This window comes from Equus quagga, chromosome 2 (assembly GCF_021613505.1).
Source record: "Equus quagga isolate Etosha38 chromosome 2, UCLA_HA_Equagga_1.0, whole genome shotgun sequence".
NCBI classification, from domain to species: domain Eukaryota; kingdom Metazoa; phylum Chordata; class Mammalia; order Perissodactyla; family Equidae; genus Equus; species Equus quagga.
The window spans coordinates 1,116,900-1,134,540 of NC_060268.1; the positions used below are offsets into that span (position 1 = coordinate 1,116,900).

Genomic DNA, 17,641 nt, shown 5'->3' on the forward strand with positions numbered 1-17,641 from the left:
AGAGAGTGCCGGGGGGTTTGATGGTGACAGGGACGAGCACACGTGCCGCCCTGCGTGTAATCCATTCATAGTTTGAGGGCCTGCGAGGCATGGCCTCAAGGCCCGTGTTCACGTGTGTCCTTAGCAGTGTGATGGCTCTCCAGAAATGGCGTGTCCTTCCTCTCAAGTCTAACCCCCCCAAATGCCGCTTGTATTGTTCAGTAACCAGAAGGAGGAATGACAGTCCACAAAGGAGCCCTCAGAGAAGGTGACTCTGTAGAAGGGCATCCCCGACCACTACAGCTGTGCAGGTGAAATATTCACTAGTCTGTACCAGCAATTCAATGATTGATCGCGAGATGGGAACCAAAAGAAACCTTCCCCCTGGAATCGGGCTCGGGGCTTCCCTTCAGCACAGTTACTGTGCCTGGGGAGGCAGCCTGGCAGCGGGGCCCACGGCCCCGGCCAGCCTGCGTGGCCCCAGATCCCAGCCCTGCCACCGACCAGCTGTGACACTTTCTGCCTTTAGTTTCTCATCTACAGAGTAGAGATGGGAACAGTGCCTACCCAGTGGGGTCATTGTGAAAACTGAACGAGCGAAGGCACGTCGACCTCGCTCCACGCCCTCTGGCATTCATCAAGTTCTCCACATCGAGGATGGGAGGCCAGTTCCTTTGCTCACATGTCCTCGCCACATGCCTGTTAACTCTCACAGAGGGATTCTGGGTGGTTGTGAGTGTTCCCAATCTGACAGATTAGAGAGAAAAATTACACAAATAGGAAAAACATGGGACATAATTTGAACTAGAATGGCCTGAAAAAGATGAGACGTTCTAAAGCTTTCGTATAACAAGCCACAGTGGCAGGATTTCATTTTGAGCCAGGAACCCCCCAGACTCCTCAGGGAAGTCAGGAAGAGCAGCTGCCCTGGTGTCCAAGAGGAGAGCTTTCAGCCTGAAGCTTGGTTTCACGGGCTAACAGGATGCGGGCACTGGAATTCTGATCTAGGATCTGATCCTGTCAGGAGAAACGAGTTCATGAGGAAAAACAAAGATGTCCAGAAACGGTGAGGAAGTGTTCAGGTTACAAGAGCCACGGCAGCCCCGGTGACAGTTCCTTCTTAGGGTTCAGCCCAGGACCTGTGATCCTGTCCACGTCCGAAACAAATGTAAACTAAGTTGAGAATACTTTGGATTCCTGTCAACCATTTATTTTATATCTAATAAAGTGAAATAGGGTAATGTACACCCAGTGTAAAATCTGTTTTTCTAAAATGTCAGCCTCAGTCCTTGCTAATGAGGCTATAATTTTGTCACATTTGCCATTTATATGCACCATCACTTTGGGGTAAATAAGGAAAAAGAAAAAATCTAAGCACATTGAGAAATAGATTTAGACACATGCGTATGTCTCTGAGTTCCTTCCTTTTCTCTCTCTCCCTCTTACTCTCTCCCTCTCTCTCCTCTCTCTCTCTCTCTGTCTCGCTCTCTCTCTCCTCTCTTTCTCTGTCTCTCTCCGTCTCTCTCTCTCTTTCTCCCTCTCCCCCACTCTGTCTCTCTCTCTCTCCCCCCAGTTTCTCTCTCTCTCTTTCTCCGTCTCTCTCTCTCCCCCTCTCTCTCTCTCTCTGTCTATCCCTCTCTCCCCCCCCCCATCTCTCTCTCTCTCTCTGTTTCTCCCTCTCTCTCTCTTACTTTGATTTTTTGCTTGCTCTTTTTGTTTAAACCCTGAGCAGTATTAAGACCTGAAGATTAATGAGTGGTTAGACTTTTTTCTCTCCTTTTGGTCTTTTAGAGTGTACCCATTGAGGACTTATAAATGAAGTTCACACGTTCTAATTACACGACACCATGTATTTCAATTAATCTTTTAAGTATACCTATGTCTATACAGGGAAATTCGAGTTTCTTAGCAGAAACGCTGCAAGCATCTGTATGATTCAAGTTGAAACCATCTTGTGATCTTATTTTGTGATTTTGAAATTGATGAAATGTAGAGTTGCCTGAGACACGAACCAAGGGAACACGTACACTGACAGGGGAGTTAGTGAGATAAAGAGCGTCCGAGGCATTATTTTTCATGGTTGGCTCTAACTAACAAGGACAGTTAAGAGCAAATATCCCCAGGGAGAATCCTTCCATATTTCTGGAAGCCCTTTGAAGATTGTCTTTCTTAAACTTCTCATATTTTTCTCTGCAGCCAATGTGTTAAAATGTATTCTTTATATAAGGAAAAAACGTAATTGACGAAGTAAGTTCCTAACATGGCTAATGACCTAGAGTTCACCCTCCACTTACACTCCTAGGTGGTGCCTGTTTCTGTCTAGATGATCAATAGGAGGAGTTATGTCTTCTGTCTCCACCTCCTTCCATCCAGTCCTTGGTCTATTTATTGAAGAAGGCAATAGATTATCCCCTTTCCTCCAAATTTAGACGGTCTGGGACGTCTGAGGCTACAGAAGCCACTGTTCTCTGATGAGATTCCACTGGACTCTATGCCATTAGAACTTGCAGTGTGATTCCCTTCCTACACTGATCACCTCCAATTAGCTGGTCGTTAGTTTGTATTTCATTGTATTTGATCTCGTGACTCAGGCCAGGTTTTCTCGTACTGTATCTGAGTCTTTTCTTAAGTATAAGGCAAGAGACCGGCCTCACCTTCACACCGCTTGTATTATAGTCCCTGGTTTTGTTTTCTGGGTCATCCACCATAGATCCTATTCTCTGAACTGCTCTTGGTTGGGGCGACTGGCAAGGAGCAGATTTAATTCAATGCATGACACTCTGAGTCCAATTTTGGTACAGCATACCAGGTGTTCCACAATTAACATTTGTTCATCTAAATGTCCCTGGCTGTGGTCCAAACTGTTCTCTCCTGTTGTTAAAGTGCTACAAAAATTAATGTTTTGCTGCTGAAAAAAAACTTAAGCAGTTGGTAAAAACATTGTTCCGAGATGTATGTACTAAGTTCATGTGTTAGGAACTAGCATTATTCATTACCTATCATTTCTGTCTGTGTGTCTGAAGGCTCAACTAATGGGCAGTTTTAGGTAATACCAAAGGCTCTCGGCACAAAATGGGGAGCAGGGAGGCGTTGTGACTAGTGACACGGGGCAGATTCTCACGAGGTCCCGAGGACTCTTGGACCCTCCCCTGCCAGGCCCTTCTGCTCCCATGCTTCTTGCCAGGCTCAGTGGCTGTTCTCGCCTGCAGAGAGAGTGGACTTGAGCTGATGCTGCTTTCAAGATAGAGCTGCCTTGGAAGAAGGGCGTCGAGTTCCTCAGAAGTTTCAAAACTGAGAAATCCCTGTTTGTGTCACTCAGAACCAAATTTTCAGAAATCTACTCTTAAAGCTACTTATGTGCACAAGACCTTGAGTAAAATCAGTGGTTAAAAAAATGATACAACCTTATAAATATAGTGGTTTCAGAGCTGTTTCTCAGAATAGGCAGTTCCATGTTTACAAACTGGGATTTAGGCTCAGAACAAATTGTACAATAAATTTACTGTCCTTGTTACGGGTTAAATAGACTAGTGGGCTGGACTGGAAATCCATCTCCCAAGTGAAAGACTTCCCTCGGGGATGATGTCTTTGATGCTCAAGGAGGCGAGAACAGAGCAGTTGCCTCCCCTCCATTGATGGTAGAAAAAGTACCACCACGAGCTTGGAATAAGGCCCCACAGTAGCTCGGGAACCAGTCCCACTCCTGGAGACTCTGGGAGGGATCCTGTTAGGTCCCCCACGCACCCCGGGCTGGCCACATGCTTGTCAGGGGGATGTTTATCATTCCAAGATCCTGAGATGTTTGCAGTTCGACAGAAGCAGGGTTACACTAATTTCTGTTTAGCTTCCCCTCCAGTCCCAGCGACCCCCATCCTACAGCTGGAGGAGTGTTGCACCCACAACAGCAGCGCCACGCTGTCCTGGAAGCAGCCGCCTCTGTCCACGGTGCCCGCCGAAGGGTACATTCTGGAGTTGGATGACGGCAACGGGGGCCAGTTCCGGGTAAGTAGAGAACCTACTACCAGTTACCCAGAACCAGGGACTCCCTCAGAGGACCCACCAGCTTCCCCTCCCCTCCTGGGGACAGACAGTCCAGGCGAGCCTGTCTGCCGTTCACCTGAGATCTATCTGCTTTCTCCTTGCACCATCAGAGATGTATGAAGAAGTCCCCGAACGGAAACTGCCTTCCCCTTCCGAGAGAAGGCACAGCCATGCTGCGGGCTCTGGGGCCCGCATCCAGACCCCGACTCCACCCTTCAGCTGTGTGGCTGTGCCCGTTTCCCACCTCACTTGTAAATGGGGATGATGATGATAACATGTCCCTCATGCATTCTCGTTGAGAGTCTCTCAGATCACCCATATAGCCTTCTTAGCATGCTGCCAGTCCCAGACCCAATCTCCTGAGCTGTCACTTTAAAGCTATGCTTTGAATGCAAATTATTTTTACCCGTTACGTCAGCATAATGCTGTAAATTATGCGGCTAAAGATGGAGGCAGACACTACCTGTGCTAGAGACGAGTTATGTGGGATTTATTTTAAGCCTCTGAAATGTCGTTCTTCCTCCCATCCCTGCTTCCTCCCCGTCCCTCTGTATTTGAGGAAACCCTGCCCTCCTGTGGCTTGGAGTGTGGTTTCTGTGACTGTTCCTGAAGTTGTCAGTGGAGTGACAAATATGACACGATCTAGGCCCTCGTGTTTTCAAACCTGTTTTTCACACATCCTACTGATGCGTAAAGACCTTGGTGGGTGTGATATACTCCACAAATGCCAAGTTAATAATGGTAAGTAATAATTGAGCCCCAGCTGCTAATAACCACCATTCGTTCAGCTGCAGGCCTGTGCTGAGTGCCCGGCCCTCTGCTGGTCGGTTTGCACATACAACCTTGTGTAATCCTCACACCACCCTCAGAAGCTCGGCATCGCTCTCCCCATCTTACAGATAAGGAAACTGAGGGTAAGAGAGGTCAATCACGTGGCCGCATATCCCGCAGGATTCAAGTCCAGATCAGGCTGACACCAGAGCACGTGCTCCTAACCATTCTGCCACACTTCCTCCCGAATGGCCCCTCAAGTGATTTGAGTCAAACGGTGGCCTGTTGTTTCTTGACCCTCAGGAAGTGTACGTTGGGAAGGAGACCATGTGCACCGTGGACGGTCTGCACTTCAACAGCACTTACAACGCTCGCATCAAGGCCTTCAACAAGGCGGGCGTCAGCCAGTACAGCAAGACCCTGGTCCTGCAGACGCCGGAGGGTAAGGCCCTTCAGCAGCGCCCCTCCGAGCGGGAGCTGCGGGGCGCCTGACGCGCCGGCCGCCCGAGGGGCCCCGCCTGCCCCATGTGCTGGCCGCCCGAGGGGCCCCGCCTGCCCCAGGCGCTGGCCAGCCGAGGGGCCCCGCCTGCCCACCCCTCAGTGTCCCCATGACTCGCCCCGCACCCTCCCAGAGCCGCTGCTCCTCCTGCCTTTAGCAAGCCCAAGGGCCATGGAGCCATCAAGCCAGCGTCCACAGCGGTGTCCCCGGGCTCGGCCGTCAGCTGCCCTGGTAACTCTGAGTGAGCTCCAGTCGAAGAAGCTGAGCGTGAAGGCCTGAGTGTGCCCCGTGTGACACACACGCGTCCAGGCCCTAGGGCAAGCTCCCGCTCCACGACACACGTCATTTGCCACTTTACCCGATGATGGCCGTTGCCCATAGTGCTTGCCTGCTTCTCAGGGTGGGCCGAGGTTCTCTCCAGTGGGGGATTATCTGCCAGGAAGCCTTTCCGATGGGTGTGGGGGGCAGAGCTGCTCGGAGGGGCCCATCTCCCCAGCGCGGACCACTGCCCTTTCACACCCAGAGGTGAGGCCACTGGCACAGGACCCAGGCTTCCTGGGGGCTCCCACAGGAAGAGACCGGCAGCCCCGCACTTCCTCGCCGCGGCCTCCTTTGCCGGCCCCTCCAGGCGTGGCCAGGCTGCCGATGCCCGGTCCCAGCCCGGTCTCTAGAGAGCCTCACTCCTTGGCTATACTGTAAATACTCTGGTCATCAAAGGCGAGCCACCCATCTCAGAGGAGGGGCTTGACATTGATGGCCAGGTGTGACCTCCAAGGCTCGAACACGTTCCCTTTAAAAGCAATTGCAACATGTGAAATTAAACCTACAAAGAGCTATTCGTGGTCGGTGCCAAAGCACTTCCAGAGCTTCCGGGTGTCATTTTAATCAGAGAAGTTACCCGCACCCAAGCGGCATCCTCCATAACTTCCCTCTCAGAACCGATTGTGTTGATTTTGTTCAAATTCAAGAAAAGAACTGTGGTGGTGTTTGTTCCCACCTCCCACAAACCTCAGCATGTGCCCGTCGCCCCTAAAATGGTTCACATGGTTAAAAATAAGCACAACTTCAAATCCCACAGCAAGGTGGATGGGCCTAGCCGTGACAGCCCTGCCCGGGCAGCAGCTGGAAGTCCTGAGCCATGTTGTCAAAGAGAAGGGTCTGTTGAGGGAAGGTGCCCACGTGACCTGTTCCCATTTGGGTCACAGCCACGTGAGCCAGAGCATCCCTGGAACCATTGTTTCAGCAGCTTCTCTCTGGGGTGACCTGGCCCCTTGAGAGCAGTTGCCTCTTTTCCCAAGCACCGTACCAAAATGCTGACGCTCCAAGGGTTTCCTGGACGCAACGCAGAAGGCCCTTCACTGTGGTGGCCTCGTGTCCGGCGTGTGCACGGGGCGGTTTGGTGGAACAGAGAAGTGCATGCCCTCAGAGCAGGGAGGCAGTTGGCAACCATGTTGCTAATATGTGTCATCAGACCTGCCGGAAAACTATCTATTCATAATACATCATGGAAATCATACTATTCTGCTAAAATCAGTTATTAGCATAGCAGCCTGAGCACTGATGTCTCTCTTTTCATCCTACAGGGGAATGTAGTTTCTCAGTTTCTCTTACTGTTCATAAGATTATGGTGTCTAATAAATTACAGGATTGGAACTGTGATCCTCATTACCGCAGTCACAGCACTGGAGGTCATTTCCTAAAGAAACTAATGGAGCAAGTCCTTTTCCAGCAAAGCAACTGTACTGTAGAATTAATTTCCTCCATGAATTTTATATATTGTATACAAATATAAGGGATGTACCTAAATACAAAGAAAGCCCTATCATCGTGTAGATACCAGTATTCTCTGTTACCGCACAGAAGTGATTTTTCTCATGATGAAATAAAGTTCACACACATACTTTCTCCATAACTTTGGTTTGTTCTATTTGTTTCTCCCTCATTCTGATTCATTCCAACAGTGAGACAAGATTTAGAAAGCAAGAGAAAATATAAGGAATAGCTTATTAGGAAAAGAAAGAATTGATCAATCTCTAACAATAGAAAAGGCATATAGAATTAAAAATTATACCTCTTTTTTGAGATGAGTGAGAAAAATTCCATTAACAGAGTTTTGGTACATTAACTGAACTTATACTTTATTAATGTTCCTACCGTTCCTTGAATGGTGTACTTTGGATATTTTTTCTTTGCTGCTCCTGGAGGTGATGGGGTGGTTTGCTCTGGTTTTCTGCTTTAACAAAATCTTTCATGTTCTTCTTAGCAAGAGTTAACCCTGTTCCAAAGTTCAAAACAAGAAGTCTGTGTCACAGAGGGGTGCGATTTCACGGGTGATCGCGAGTCTGGCTTGGGTTTACGTGCATTTAGTCTCGGGTTGAAGTCACTGCTGCTTGAACTCTTTGAACTATCACAAAGCCTTCTGCTGGCTAAATGAGCATCGTGCAGGGAGATGAAATGTCCACTTTGTTATGAATTCTGATCCTTTATTTCAAAAGCGAATTTGTTTATTTATCTATTTATTGGGCCCTGTTGATGAGGGTCCGTGGTACGCTATGCTGTGCATGTGGTGTGTCGAGCAGACGTCACCCGGCTGTCCTGGAGCTTACGGTCTAGGAGGAGAGACAGGCCTTAAAGAAATGGACACACAAATAGTTACATATTTACAAGTTACGATAAACACAGAAAGAAGGAGAATTATGTCTTCCTTTCTCCATAAGGAAGACATAATTTGCGGAAGGGAATTGGTCAAGAAAACAATGAAAAATAATTTAATGCAATGGAAATTATAAAGAATGTGTTACTAAAACAGAAAAGCAGAGGAAAGTGCCTTATTATATGAGTTCGAGCTTCGTGAGTTCCTGAGAGCTGAGTCCTGGGGGTGGACCTAAGACAGCCACGTGAATAAGGCCAGTTGCGGGTCTAAACCAGGTTACCCTGACTTAAGAAGAAATACAACTGTAAGCAATTAAGAGTTTTAATGAAATTTACAATAAGACCCACAGCCCTGGTTGTGTATATCTTTAAAGTAATTCGTTTAATAGTCATCAAGTCTGTGTCACCATCTCTGACACCGTCTGCAAAAGAGGATCCAATTAAAAACATTATGTAACAAGGCCTTCTTAATACCTAGAGTTCTGGGGCTCATTCTGTGTCTCGGGGACTCTTCTCCTGCAAAACAAAAGGTTTTGTTTTTAGACCAGGCTGAGAACAGAATAGGAAAATTTTCTGTTCACTTTTTCCTATTTTTCCTCCACCCATCTAAACAGGCTGTACTTTTTTTTTTTTTCCAAATTTGGAGAGAAAATTAAGTAGACCAAAGATAATATTCCTGGGGCTCAAATACTCACAAAAACTGTTCACTGGCTGGAAAAAGAAGGTCTGTGTGCCTCCGCACCACTCACTGACCCCCTTGGAGCCAGGGTGTTGCTTCCCGCAGCCTTCCGGGCAAGAGGGCGCTGTGCTTGCACACCCTTCAGGGCTAGAACACAGCGCTCTTTCACACAGATCTTTGTGTGAAAAGATTATTTTCCTTCAACTCATTCTTAAAAGTGGAATTACGGGACCAAACAGTCTGAACATGTTTAGGGCCCCAGATGTGTGTTTCCAAATTGCTTTCCAGATAGATCTTACACCAGAAAAGTGTGAACTATTCCATTTTTTATCACTTTAATGCTACTAGAGTTTAATTTTCACTAATGAGCAGCCTCTTCTAAAAGTAAAAAATGTTTCTAAAAGAGGGTTTTTAAAATTTATGTTTTCATAGAAGTAATCTGATTGTTTTACATCTTGTAGCTACATGAAGTAAGTTACTGCATCCGGCAGGGGGTGAACCTGCTGGGAAGGGGAGGGAGGACCTCCCAGAGGAGAGAGAGAGGAACCCGAACCTGGGGAGAGACTGTACACAATGCAGAAACTTTAGCATCTGCCTCGAGCTGACTTGGAAAGGAGGCCTCATGCGTTCGGAAACGTTGATGGAGCTCCTCGATTTCACCGGCCCTGGGCTGGGCCCCAGGACACAGAGGTGGAGCCGGGCCCCTGCCCTCGAGCTTGTGGGCTTGACTCCTCCTCCTTCCTGAACTCAGGGCATCTGACTCAGTGCCTGAATCTGTGCTGCCCCTCACCTCTCTAGAACCGAGGGGTCCACCCTACAATCTAGATAGTCACCTTCCCATCCAGAAGTGAGCCACAGTGACCTCCGATTGGCCAAAACGAGAGAAGAGAAAGTTCAGGCCAAACGCCCCTGTGCTGTCCTCACAGCAGAGCCCGTGGTCTCACTCCGCTCTCCGTTACTCTTAGCTTACGCACAGTTTCACTGGGCTCGCTGACCCATTCGCTGAGAGCACGGAGGCTGGGAGCTGCACATTAGAAGAGAGAAGACGGACTCGGGGTGGAAGTGAGTTGAGGCTGTTGGTAGCGTTGAGCAGGGAAGGTAACTGGAAAAACTGAGAACAGACTCAAAAAAAAAAAACCGAAAGAGAGCATTCTGTGGCATACGTTCTGATTAAGAAACTGAGAAAGTGTATAATGTATAATGCATTTTAGAAAGATTTCTGTCTAATGCTTTTAAAAGTCAGTGTGTTATCTGGAACCCGTGGTAACGGGGTATGAGGTCTATCTCATAAGGCTTTATGAAGTCACAATATGAACCAGGCCCCAAAAAAACTATTATAATAAACCCTGCTTCATTTTTTTTTTAAAGATTTTTTATTTTTTCCTTTTTCTCCCCAAAGCCCCCCGGTACGTAGATGTATATTCTTCGTTGTGGGTCCTTCTAGTTGTGGCATGTGGGACACTGCCTCAGCGTGGTCTGATGAGCGGTGCCATGTCCACACCCAGGATTCAAACCAATGAAACACTGGGCCGCCTGCAGTGGAGCGCGCAAACTTTAACCACTTGGCCACGGGGCCAGCCCCAAACCCTGCTTCATTTTATGTCAAGCTTCTAAGAACTTTCTCCATTGTCCATTAAAAGATTCAGTGAAAAATGACAGCAACCTGAGAGCCAGCAAATATTTTAGGATGCTGAAATGCAGTGGAGGAATTGTATAACAACTGTCTGTTCTGCGTTTCACTATCAGGCCCTAAGGAAAGGGTAGGAACTTTTTTCTCTTCACCCTAAGACAGCTGTATAGACTGAAGGCGACACCTCTACGCACTGCAGTGTCTAAACCCAGTCCCATCCTGTGGCTGCCACATCCCAGATTCACCCGATGCATTGGTTTTCTGTTGCTGCCGTGAAAATTACCACAAACGTAGGAGCTTAAATCAACGTGACTTATTACCATACAGTTCTGGAGGCCACCACCCTAAATGGGTTTCACAAGGCTGAAAGTGGGGTGTGTGCAGGGCTGCGTCCCTTCAGGCAGGTTAGGGGAGAATCCTTCTCTTTCCTTTTCCAACTTCTAGAAGCCACCTCATTCCTTGACTCCTGACTCCTTCCTCCGCCTTCAAAGCCAGCAGCGCAGCATCTTCCAGTCTCTTTCTGACTCTGACGCCCCATCCCCCTTTCTAAGGCCCCCTGTGCTTACCTGGGGCCCACCTGGGTAGTCCAGGATCATCTCCATCTCAAGATCCTTAACTTTCTCACATCTGCAGAGTTCCTTTTGCCATGTAAGGCGACACACACAGATTCCAGGGACTATGGCATGGGCATTCTGGGTATGCCATTATTCCACCTCGCCCACTCCATCAGGGAAATATTATTATTATTATTATTACTATCCCACTCGATATATGGGAAAACAGCCTCTGAGAGGTTAAGTAACATCGGACTCCGTCTTTCAGCCTCCAGTGCCCAGCGCACTGCACTTTGGTGCTGACATTAGAACAGTGCTGTTTACACTCAACCAAAAAGAAAGAAGGAGGAGAAACTGTCCTAACTCTGTCTGCCAGGTGTGTGAAAATATCTTGTCGAAACGAAGCAGCGCTGTGTAGCTGCCTCGTGTGTTTATCCAGAAACCCCGGCCAGAAGTGGGACTTTAACAATTTCCAAGAGTCATGTCAGAGTTTTGTTCAGAAGGGTAGCATTCCTGATTTAGGAAGGGGATGTGGGAGCGGCTGTGGTTTCCAGCATAAAATGCAGGCCCCTCCGTAGGTCTGGTCCTTTCTTCCTGACTCTGCATTTCCTCTAGCTCCCCCAGCTTCCAGACAGGTCACCGTCAGGGGAGGAAAAGGAATGTCAGAGAACATCTTCGAGGTCCTTGAAAGACCGTACCAAATGAGATCTGGGACTTGGGGCCCTGCTCGGGTGGAAACCGCCATGCTGTTTCTTCACAGAAGCTCTCAGCCCTCCAGATGGCAACTGTGAGGGGAAGAGGGGAAAAGGTGATCAGTGGAAATTTGAGAATCAGGCATTAGAGGAGGCTGTAAATTCCAGCACTGCCAGAGACAGGTTCTCAGAGCTCTCAAGCGTCCTCTTAGCTGAATGTCCACAGGAGCCATCTCCCCAGCACTCTCCAGGATTGTTTTATCTAATGGTGATAAGAAGGGTTAGGATCCTTGAAATTACATCTTAGAACTTGCTTTCCAAAAGGGTCATAGCAGGCGTCATTCATGAAGACTAAGATGCGTTTTTCCCATTAGATTCCGTGTCACACCAGCCCTTCCAGGCTGATAGCTCCTTCTCCCACACCGCAGAGGACACAACCTGGAGAATGCTCAGTGTGGGCAAGATAGAGCCCCAGAACGGCCCCAGGTGCATCTGCCCAAAATCCCTCTGCAGGTATTTTATAGTGACTTTGGGTCAGTTTCAGTACTACACTCTTCAACCCCCATGTACTAAGACCCCCAGAGAAGCTGTAACCTTGTGGAGGAAAAAGAACGTCATCTGATCTCAGACGACAACAGCAGGGAACAGCTCAGCCCACCCCCGACCTATGGTCAAAATCCCAAAGGGGAGGTGATGTGTTTGCCTTTCCATCCCTACCCACCGAACTCCATCCAGAACCCTACCACAGAACTCCATCCAGAGAAGGAAGATTCATCCTTGATATGCTGCAAGGTTTGGAGAATGGTATTAGGGCATCTACACAACCCTCGGTCACCCCTGGGGCCACTGGAACGTACCCCATGGCCTGTGGCATACACTCTACCTTTCATTCATTCCCAAGGCACAAAAGAGCAGCAATGGCCTTGTTAACCCCCAAATTTTATCCACCAGGAATTGATCCTGCCTAATCCCTCTCCTGTCCCCTCACAGCTGGCAGTGTGACTCGGATATGTCCATTAACCTCTATGGACTCCAGTATTTTTCTCTCTAAAACTGTGGACTTGGAGCAGATGCCCTCCAAGTTCTTCACAATTAGTACTTCCTGGCTTTCTTCTGTGGCTTCTCTCTTCAGAATTACTGCTGAAAGCTGTTAAATGTTTCAGAAAATGCTATGAATGGGTATAGACACCTTCTGCCTCCTCCAAGGGTCTCAACGCGTCTTCAAGTTCTGCCTGTGATACTGAAATTCAACACTAATAGGAGACAGTTGAGAAAGGACCATATCAGGAAAAGCCTATGGTCCCCTGGAGATGTTTTCCTATGCCTCTGTCTGCTTCTCCTGACTCAGAGCATCAGAGCCTCCCAGAAAATTATTTAGTTAGAAGAATATGCATTCCCAGGACAAAATCCTCAAGGTAGGTAAATCGTATCTGAACAAATTTGAGTAGATTTTACAAAATCCAAGGTGAGAGGCATAATGATAGGTTTCAGAGCCCAGAAAAGGGAGAGACTTTGTTCCTTTTAATTTTGACCGCATGCATGCTATCCCTGGGAATTCCCTGAATTTTTCCCAGGACTGAATTGGATCCAGACCCTGTTTTTGGTTCTGGGGAATGTGCTTTGCAGTCGACACGATGGGGAGCAGTTTAGACCTTTGGACTCTTTTGTGTCTATTTGGAATATAGAATTTCCAGTTCTTCTGATGGTTGTTCCTTATAAAGAAGGCCGTGGTGTTCCAACTTGGGGAGGAGGACCTGTGACAGCGTGTGCAGCTGGCCAGGGGTGAGGAGAGGCTGTTCCATTTCTTCTTTTGAAGGGAGGTTTTCAAAACAGGTTTGTTCATCACCTCTCAACTGCAATTAATGCCATACTTAAGGAAGCTTAAAATACCACCTTTTGTTGTAAATTACATACCAGTTTCACATAATTGTGGCTTTGGATGCTTATTAGATCACTGAAGGAAAGTCAGCCTCCCTCATTCATTTCTTTGTCTCTTAAAATCTTCCCAAGAAAAGGCTGGTCTCCAGTGGAACTGAGATGCATCCCGACGCTGCTTGTGCAGGCGTTAGTGACACTTCTTGCTCGACTGTGCTCTGAGACACAACGGTCTTGTGGGACCAGCGCCCAAGGGCTAAGTTATGAAGGCTGTTCACTTCCAGACAAGAAGACAATGAGAATTCTGACGGGGCACGAAGGCAGCCGGATTAGCATGCACTGTCCTAAGGAACCCCTGTCACTCTGCATTTCCTCTTTGAATCCCAAAAATAACACCTCAAAGACTGTACTTTACCTTTCCAAAATATTCTACCGCATCCAAGGAAACCTTTAGTATCTGTACATGTTGTAATCAGTCAAGAAACTACACCCCCGAAGTGTAAAAATCAATCAATAATCTAAGACACAGATTTTCTCTAAGGTATTATTTTTCCTACAGTCAGCCCGCCTGCCGACTTCATGTTTCCCAGCTGCTCAGTTCTAATACAGTGTCTGGCACATGGTAGGTGTTCAATGAATGTTAGCTAACGAACAGTGAAAGAAATATACAGTAAGCCAAACAGGAGTACACCACCCAGGTATTCCTTTTTCTCCTCGAACCCAAAACTCAGTAAGTAATAAGTGTGGTCCCCCAGCTGATATTTGATAATTCTTGATTGCTGCTTTCAAGCAGAGGCCCCAACACCAGAATCCAGCCAGTCCCAGGTGGGAAGGGCAGCAGTCCAGGCGAGGGCAGAGGAAACGATGGTCATTGACAGAGTTAACGGGACGTGTCTCGACACATCCCATTAGGAGCACAGTCCCACCCAGAGTCACAGGCCTGCCTGGAGCCGCCACACCAATGCTGCTCCGCTGGCGCGCTGGTCCCCATCGCTCTCTCCTGCTGAACCACTCGCTGTCCCTCAGCCAAGCTCTTTGGCACACAGTTCACGGCAGGTGATGAATCGTGAAGAGGGAGCAAAAATCTTTTGAGGAGCTATTTGTCTTTCTCTAGTGATCTGTCCCTTAAAAATAATAATCATCATCCTGGATATTAGCCATGACCTGAAACATAACTTTGTGTCATGTAGTCGGAAAGAAACCATAACTCCGTCCCCTTTGTCTTGACTGCAAGGATCGATGGCTGAGACGCCTTCTCCAGATCTCAGTAGCTGTGCTTGGAAGGGGAGGGGAGGAAATGCGACACTCACAGGCACAGCACAGAATACACACTTGGGGAGCTGAGTGTGTGCTCAGTGTGCGCTAAGTGTGACTTGGCCAAACCAGGAGAGGCCGTAATGTTCCCGGTATTGTCTTACTCTCTTTGGCTCATGTCTTTGAACGTGTCCAGAGGGGCATGACAAGGAGAGTAAAGATTTGAAATTTACCACAGAAGAAAGGTTGGAAATAGATTCTGTGTAGCCTAGAAAAAGGAAGATGCAAAGGGGGTCAGTGACCACCCTCAAATACTTGAAGAACTGGTGATCTGTTCTCTGTGGCCCAGATGGTAATGCCAGCTGATGAGAGGAACCCCCAAAGGGTACATCCAGACCAGTGGAAGCAACACCCACAGCCTGGCCAGGGCGCCCAGAGGGGAGGAGTTCCTCACCCTGGGGCAATTCCAGGAAGCCTGATGACTGCTCCTCAGATGTTATCAAGATCAGCATCTTCCCTCTAAGACTCCTGCAGTCTAAGAAGACATCAAGTGGCACAGATGACCTATGGGCAACTCACCCACCATTTGCACCGTGTGCCCATGGGAAGGGCCTGAAGGGGCGCTGCTGTTCAGTCTGCTGGGACCACGTGGAAAGTGCTCTCTCTCCTTTGTAGTTCATCTGGAATGTTATCATGATGAAGAAAGGAATTTTTTTTTGGAGGAAATGGAGTAAGAGCCCAGCTGGTAGGGTGTGGGAAGCCATGGGTGGGAAAACTCAAGGGCAGAGCTGGAATGGGTTCCATAATATGGATATTAAATAAGCCCGCATATAGGGGATGGTGCAGGAGTGAGAGGAGTCAGGAAAACTGGGCCATCAATGAACAATGGATCCACACGAAAGGAGAGAAAACAATAACCTTTTTATTGTCAAGTTATCGGTCCCATGAATAACCATAGCTACTCAGCCCCACACCACAGGGTGCTGCCATCCCCTGGTGCTGAGAATAGAGCAGGTGAGTACGGTTCACGGTGGGTCGGATATGCTCCCCAGGGTCTGACTCAGTGCACGTCTCTTTGCTGGTTTTCAGATGGTTACTGGGGGTTCGATTACTCTGAAATTCCTTCTGCTATGTTTGCCCTTTCCCTTCATCTTTAAAGCAACAAGTATTTTCAATATAATGAATTGTTGTTACCACCTCCTGAAAGATACATTTCCAAGAAATTTCTTGTTAATAAAAAAACTTTTACTGACATAAATACAGCTCAGAATGCCTTCCCCCGCTAAAAGAAGCTCATGTCAGTTGGTCGAGCCCCGTTGTTGTATTTCAAATTTTTCCATTAAACTGAAACGGCTAATTCCCCCTTGAAACAGTTGTAACAGGAATCGTTTCTGATTTACTGTTTCTGAACAAAGAAATTATCACACATGTCAAGTCACCCAAACCATGTGAAGTTTAGATAGAAGAAGATTTGAATATATTATTATTGGCAAGACAGCACCTTAACTCCATGAATAGAAATTCCTTCTCTCTGAGATCTGATTTATACTTTTCTTGAAAAAAATTCCCCCCAAGGATAAATCTAAAGCCTGGAAAGCTGACTTTAATATTGTAAGTTCAGAAGTGAAAATAAGGCTGACTCTTGGCGGAATGAAGTAGAAGCCCGCCAATGCCCTTGTTCTGAGCTCTTCAAATAGGACCGGGTTCCAAGCACACGAGCTCTGGTTAGTTTTGCTTGAATGTGCCCAGGATGGCATTGTGGTGGGACAGAATCTGGGTCCCATACAGAGGAGCTTGCTAACAGACTGAAGCCAGAAAAATATTCCCTGAAACACTGGCTGACCGCCAAGACAAAAGTATTTTTTCAATGAGAAGGAAGTTCCTTGGTGGTTTTGGAGATAGAATGTTATCACCATGCCTGGCGTATTTCCTAAATTGTTACCATCACACTGAGTTCTAAGAAAGCCCCAACTGTTGAGACATCTGTCTCTGGCCAAACCACTCTAATTGTTTGACAAAAGGGAAAGGAGTGGTTTTAGTAATTTAGAGAAAGTACCTCAGATGTCCCTCTAAAGCCAGATCAAGATAAGCCCTTATTCTGTGATCATGACCCTCATGCCAGACCTGACTGTCTGAAAGTGGACCCTCTGCCACCGTTGCCTCACACAGCCCCAGGTCTGTTTATTACGACAGACCCAGAGGTGTCAAAATGGTGTCTGTGGGGTCCGATCCTAAGTCAGAAATAAAGGCGGGCTCTGTCCCTGGCTGTAGGTTGAGCCCTGTCTTTCTCGCCTGTTCGAGGAGCAAGTCTTGAGTGCGCTGGTTTAGAAAAATCATCTCATCCATTTGGAAATGGAAACAGATGTATTAAGAGAGAAAGGGGAAAATATGGAACAGCAAAGCGTTAAGGAGGCCATCACGGACTGGTGGTAACTTCCGAGATGGCTGAAGGGAGAAAGTATTCGGCTCCTCTTGGTCATCAGTGCATACATTTTACCTCTAACGTTTCTGAATTCAATTCTAAAAATATTTCACAATTAAAAGGAAACCTTCCAAAATACTTCTCTACCTCTAATCATTGAGGGGGAAATGGAAACAATTGTGATGTTTGAGGTGTCCTCTGGTCTTGGGGCCTGACCTGCCGAGAATTCCCTCCCAGCCACAGGCCACTTTGGTCTATAGATGCCTGGGTCTCCCGCGGGATGGATGAGGCTCGGTGCCAATGTGTCGGTTGGTAAGACAGGTCTTGGGGAACCGTGCTTGGGCAGGTGGCGGATTTCTGATCTCTAGTTTGCATTGATCTTGCGTTTAGACACAGATTCAGAAGAACAGACCCTCCCTTTTCCAGTGCCTTCGGAAAGGTTGCCGCTCCGTAGAATGAGTCCTTTCTCCTCCACCCTTAATCTACAACCCAGCTTCCCCAGGAGATCCTACTTTGATTTCCGATCCTCACCCCACCAGCTGAGCTTGCATTCCTCTTTACAGTCCCTCAATGCACCGGGTGAGCTGAGCTCA

General features: G+C 47.6%; 1 protein-coding gene across 1 annotated transcript in view; it reads left to right on the top strand.

Annotated features, from left to right (window-relative positions):
• Nucleotides 1-17,641, top strand: part of TRIM9 (tripartite motif containing 9) — a 150,129-nt gene that overhangs the window by 122,118 nt on the left and 10,370 nt on the right. The window contains exons 8-9 of the mRNA XM_046655063.1: nt 3,836-3,981; nt 5,095-5,233. Coding sequence (XP_046511019.1) covers nt 3,836-3,981; nt 5,095-5,233 — 285 coding nt within the window. The remainder of the gene's footprint in view (nt 1-3,835; nt 3,982-5,094; nt 5,234-17,641) is intronic.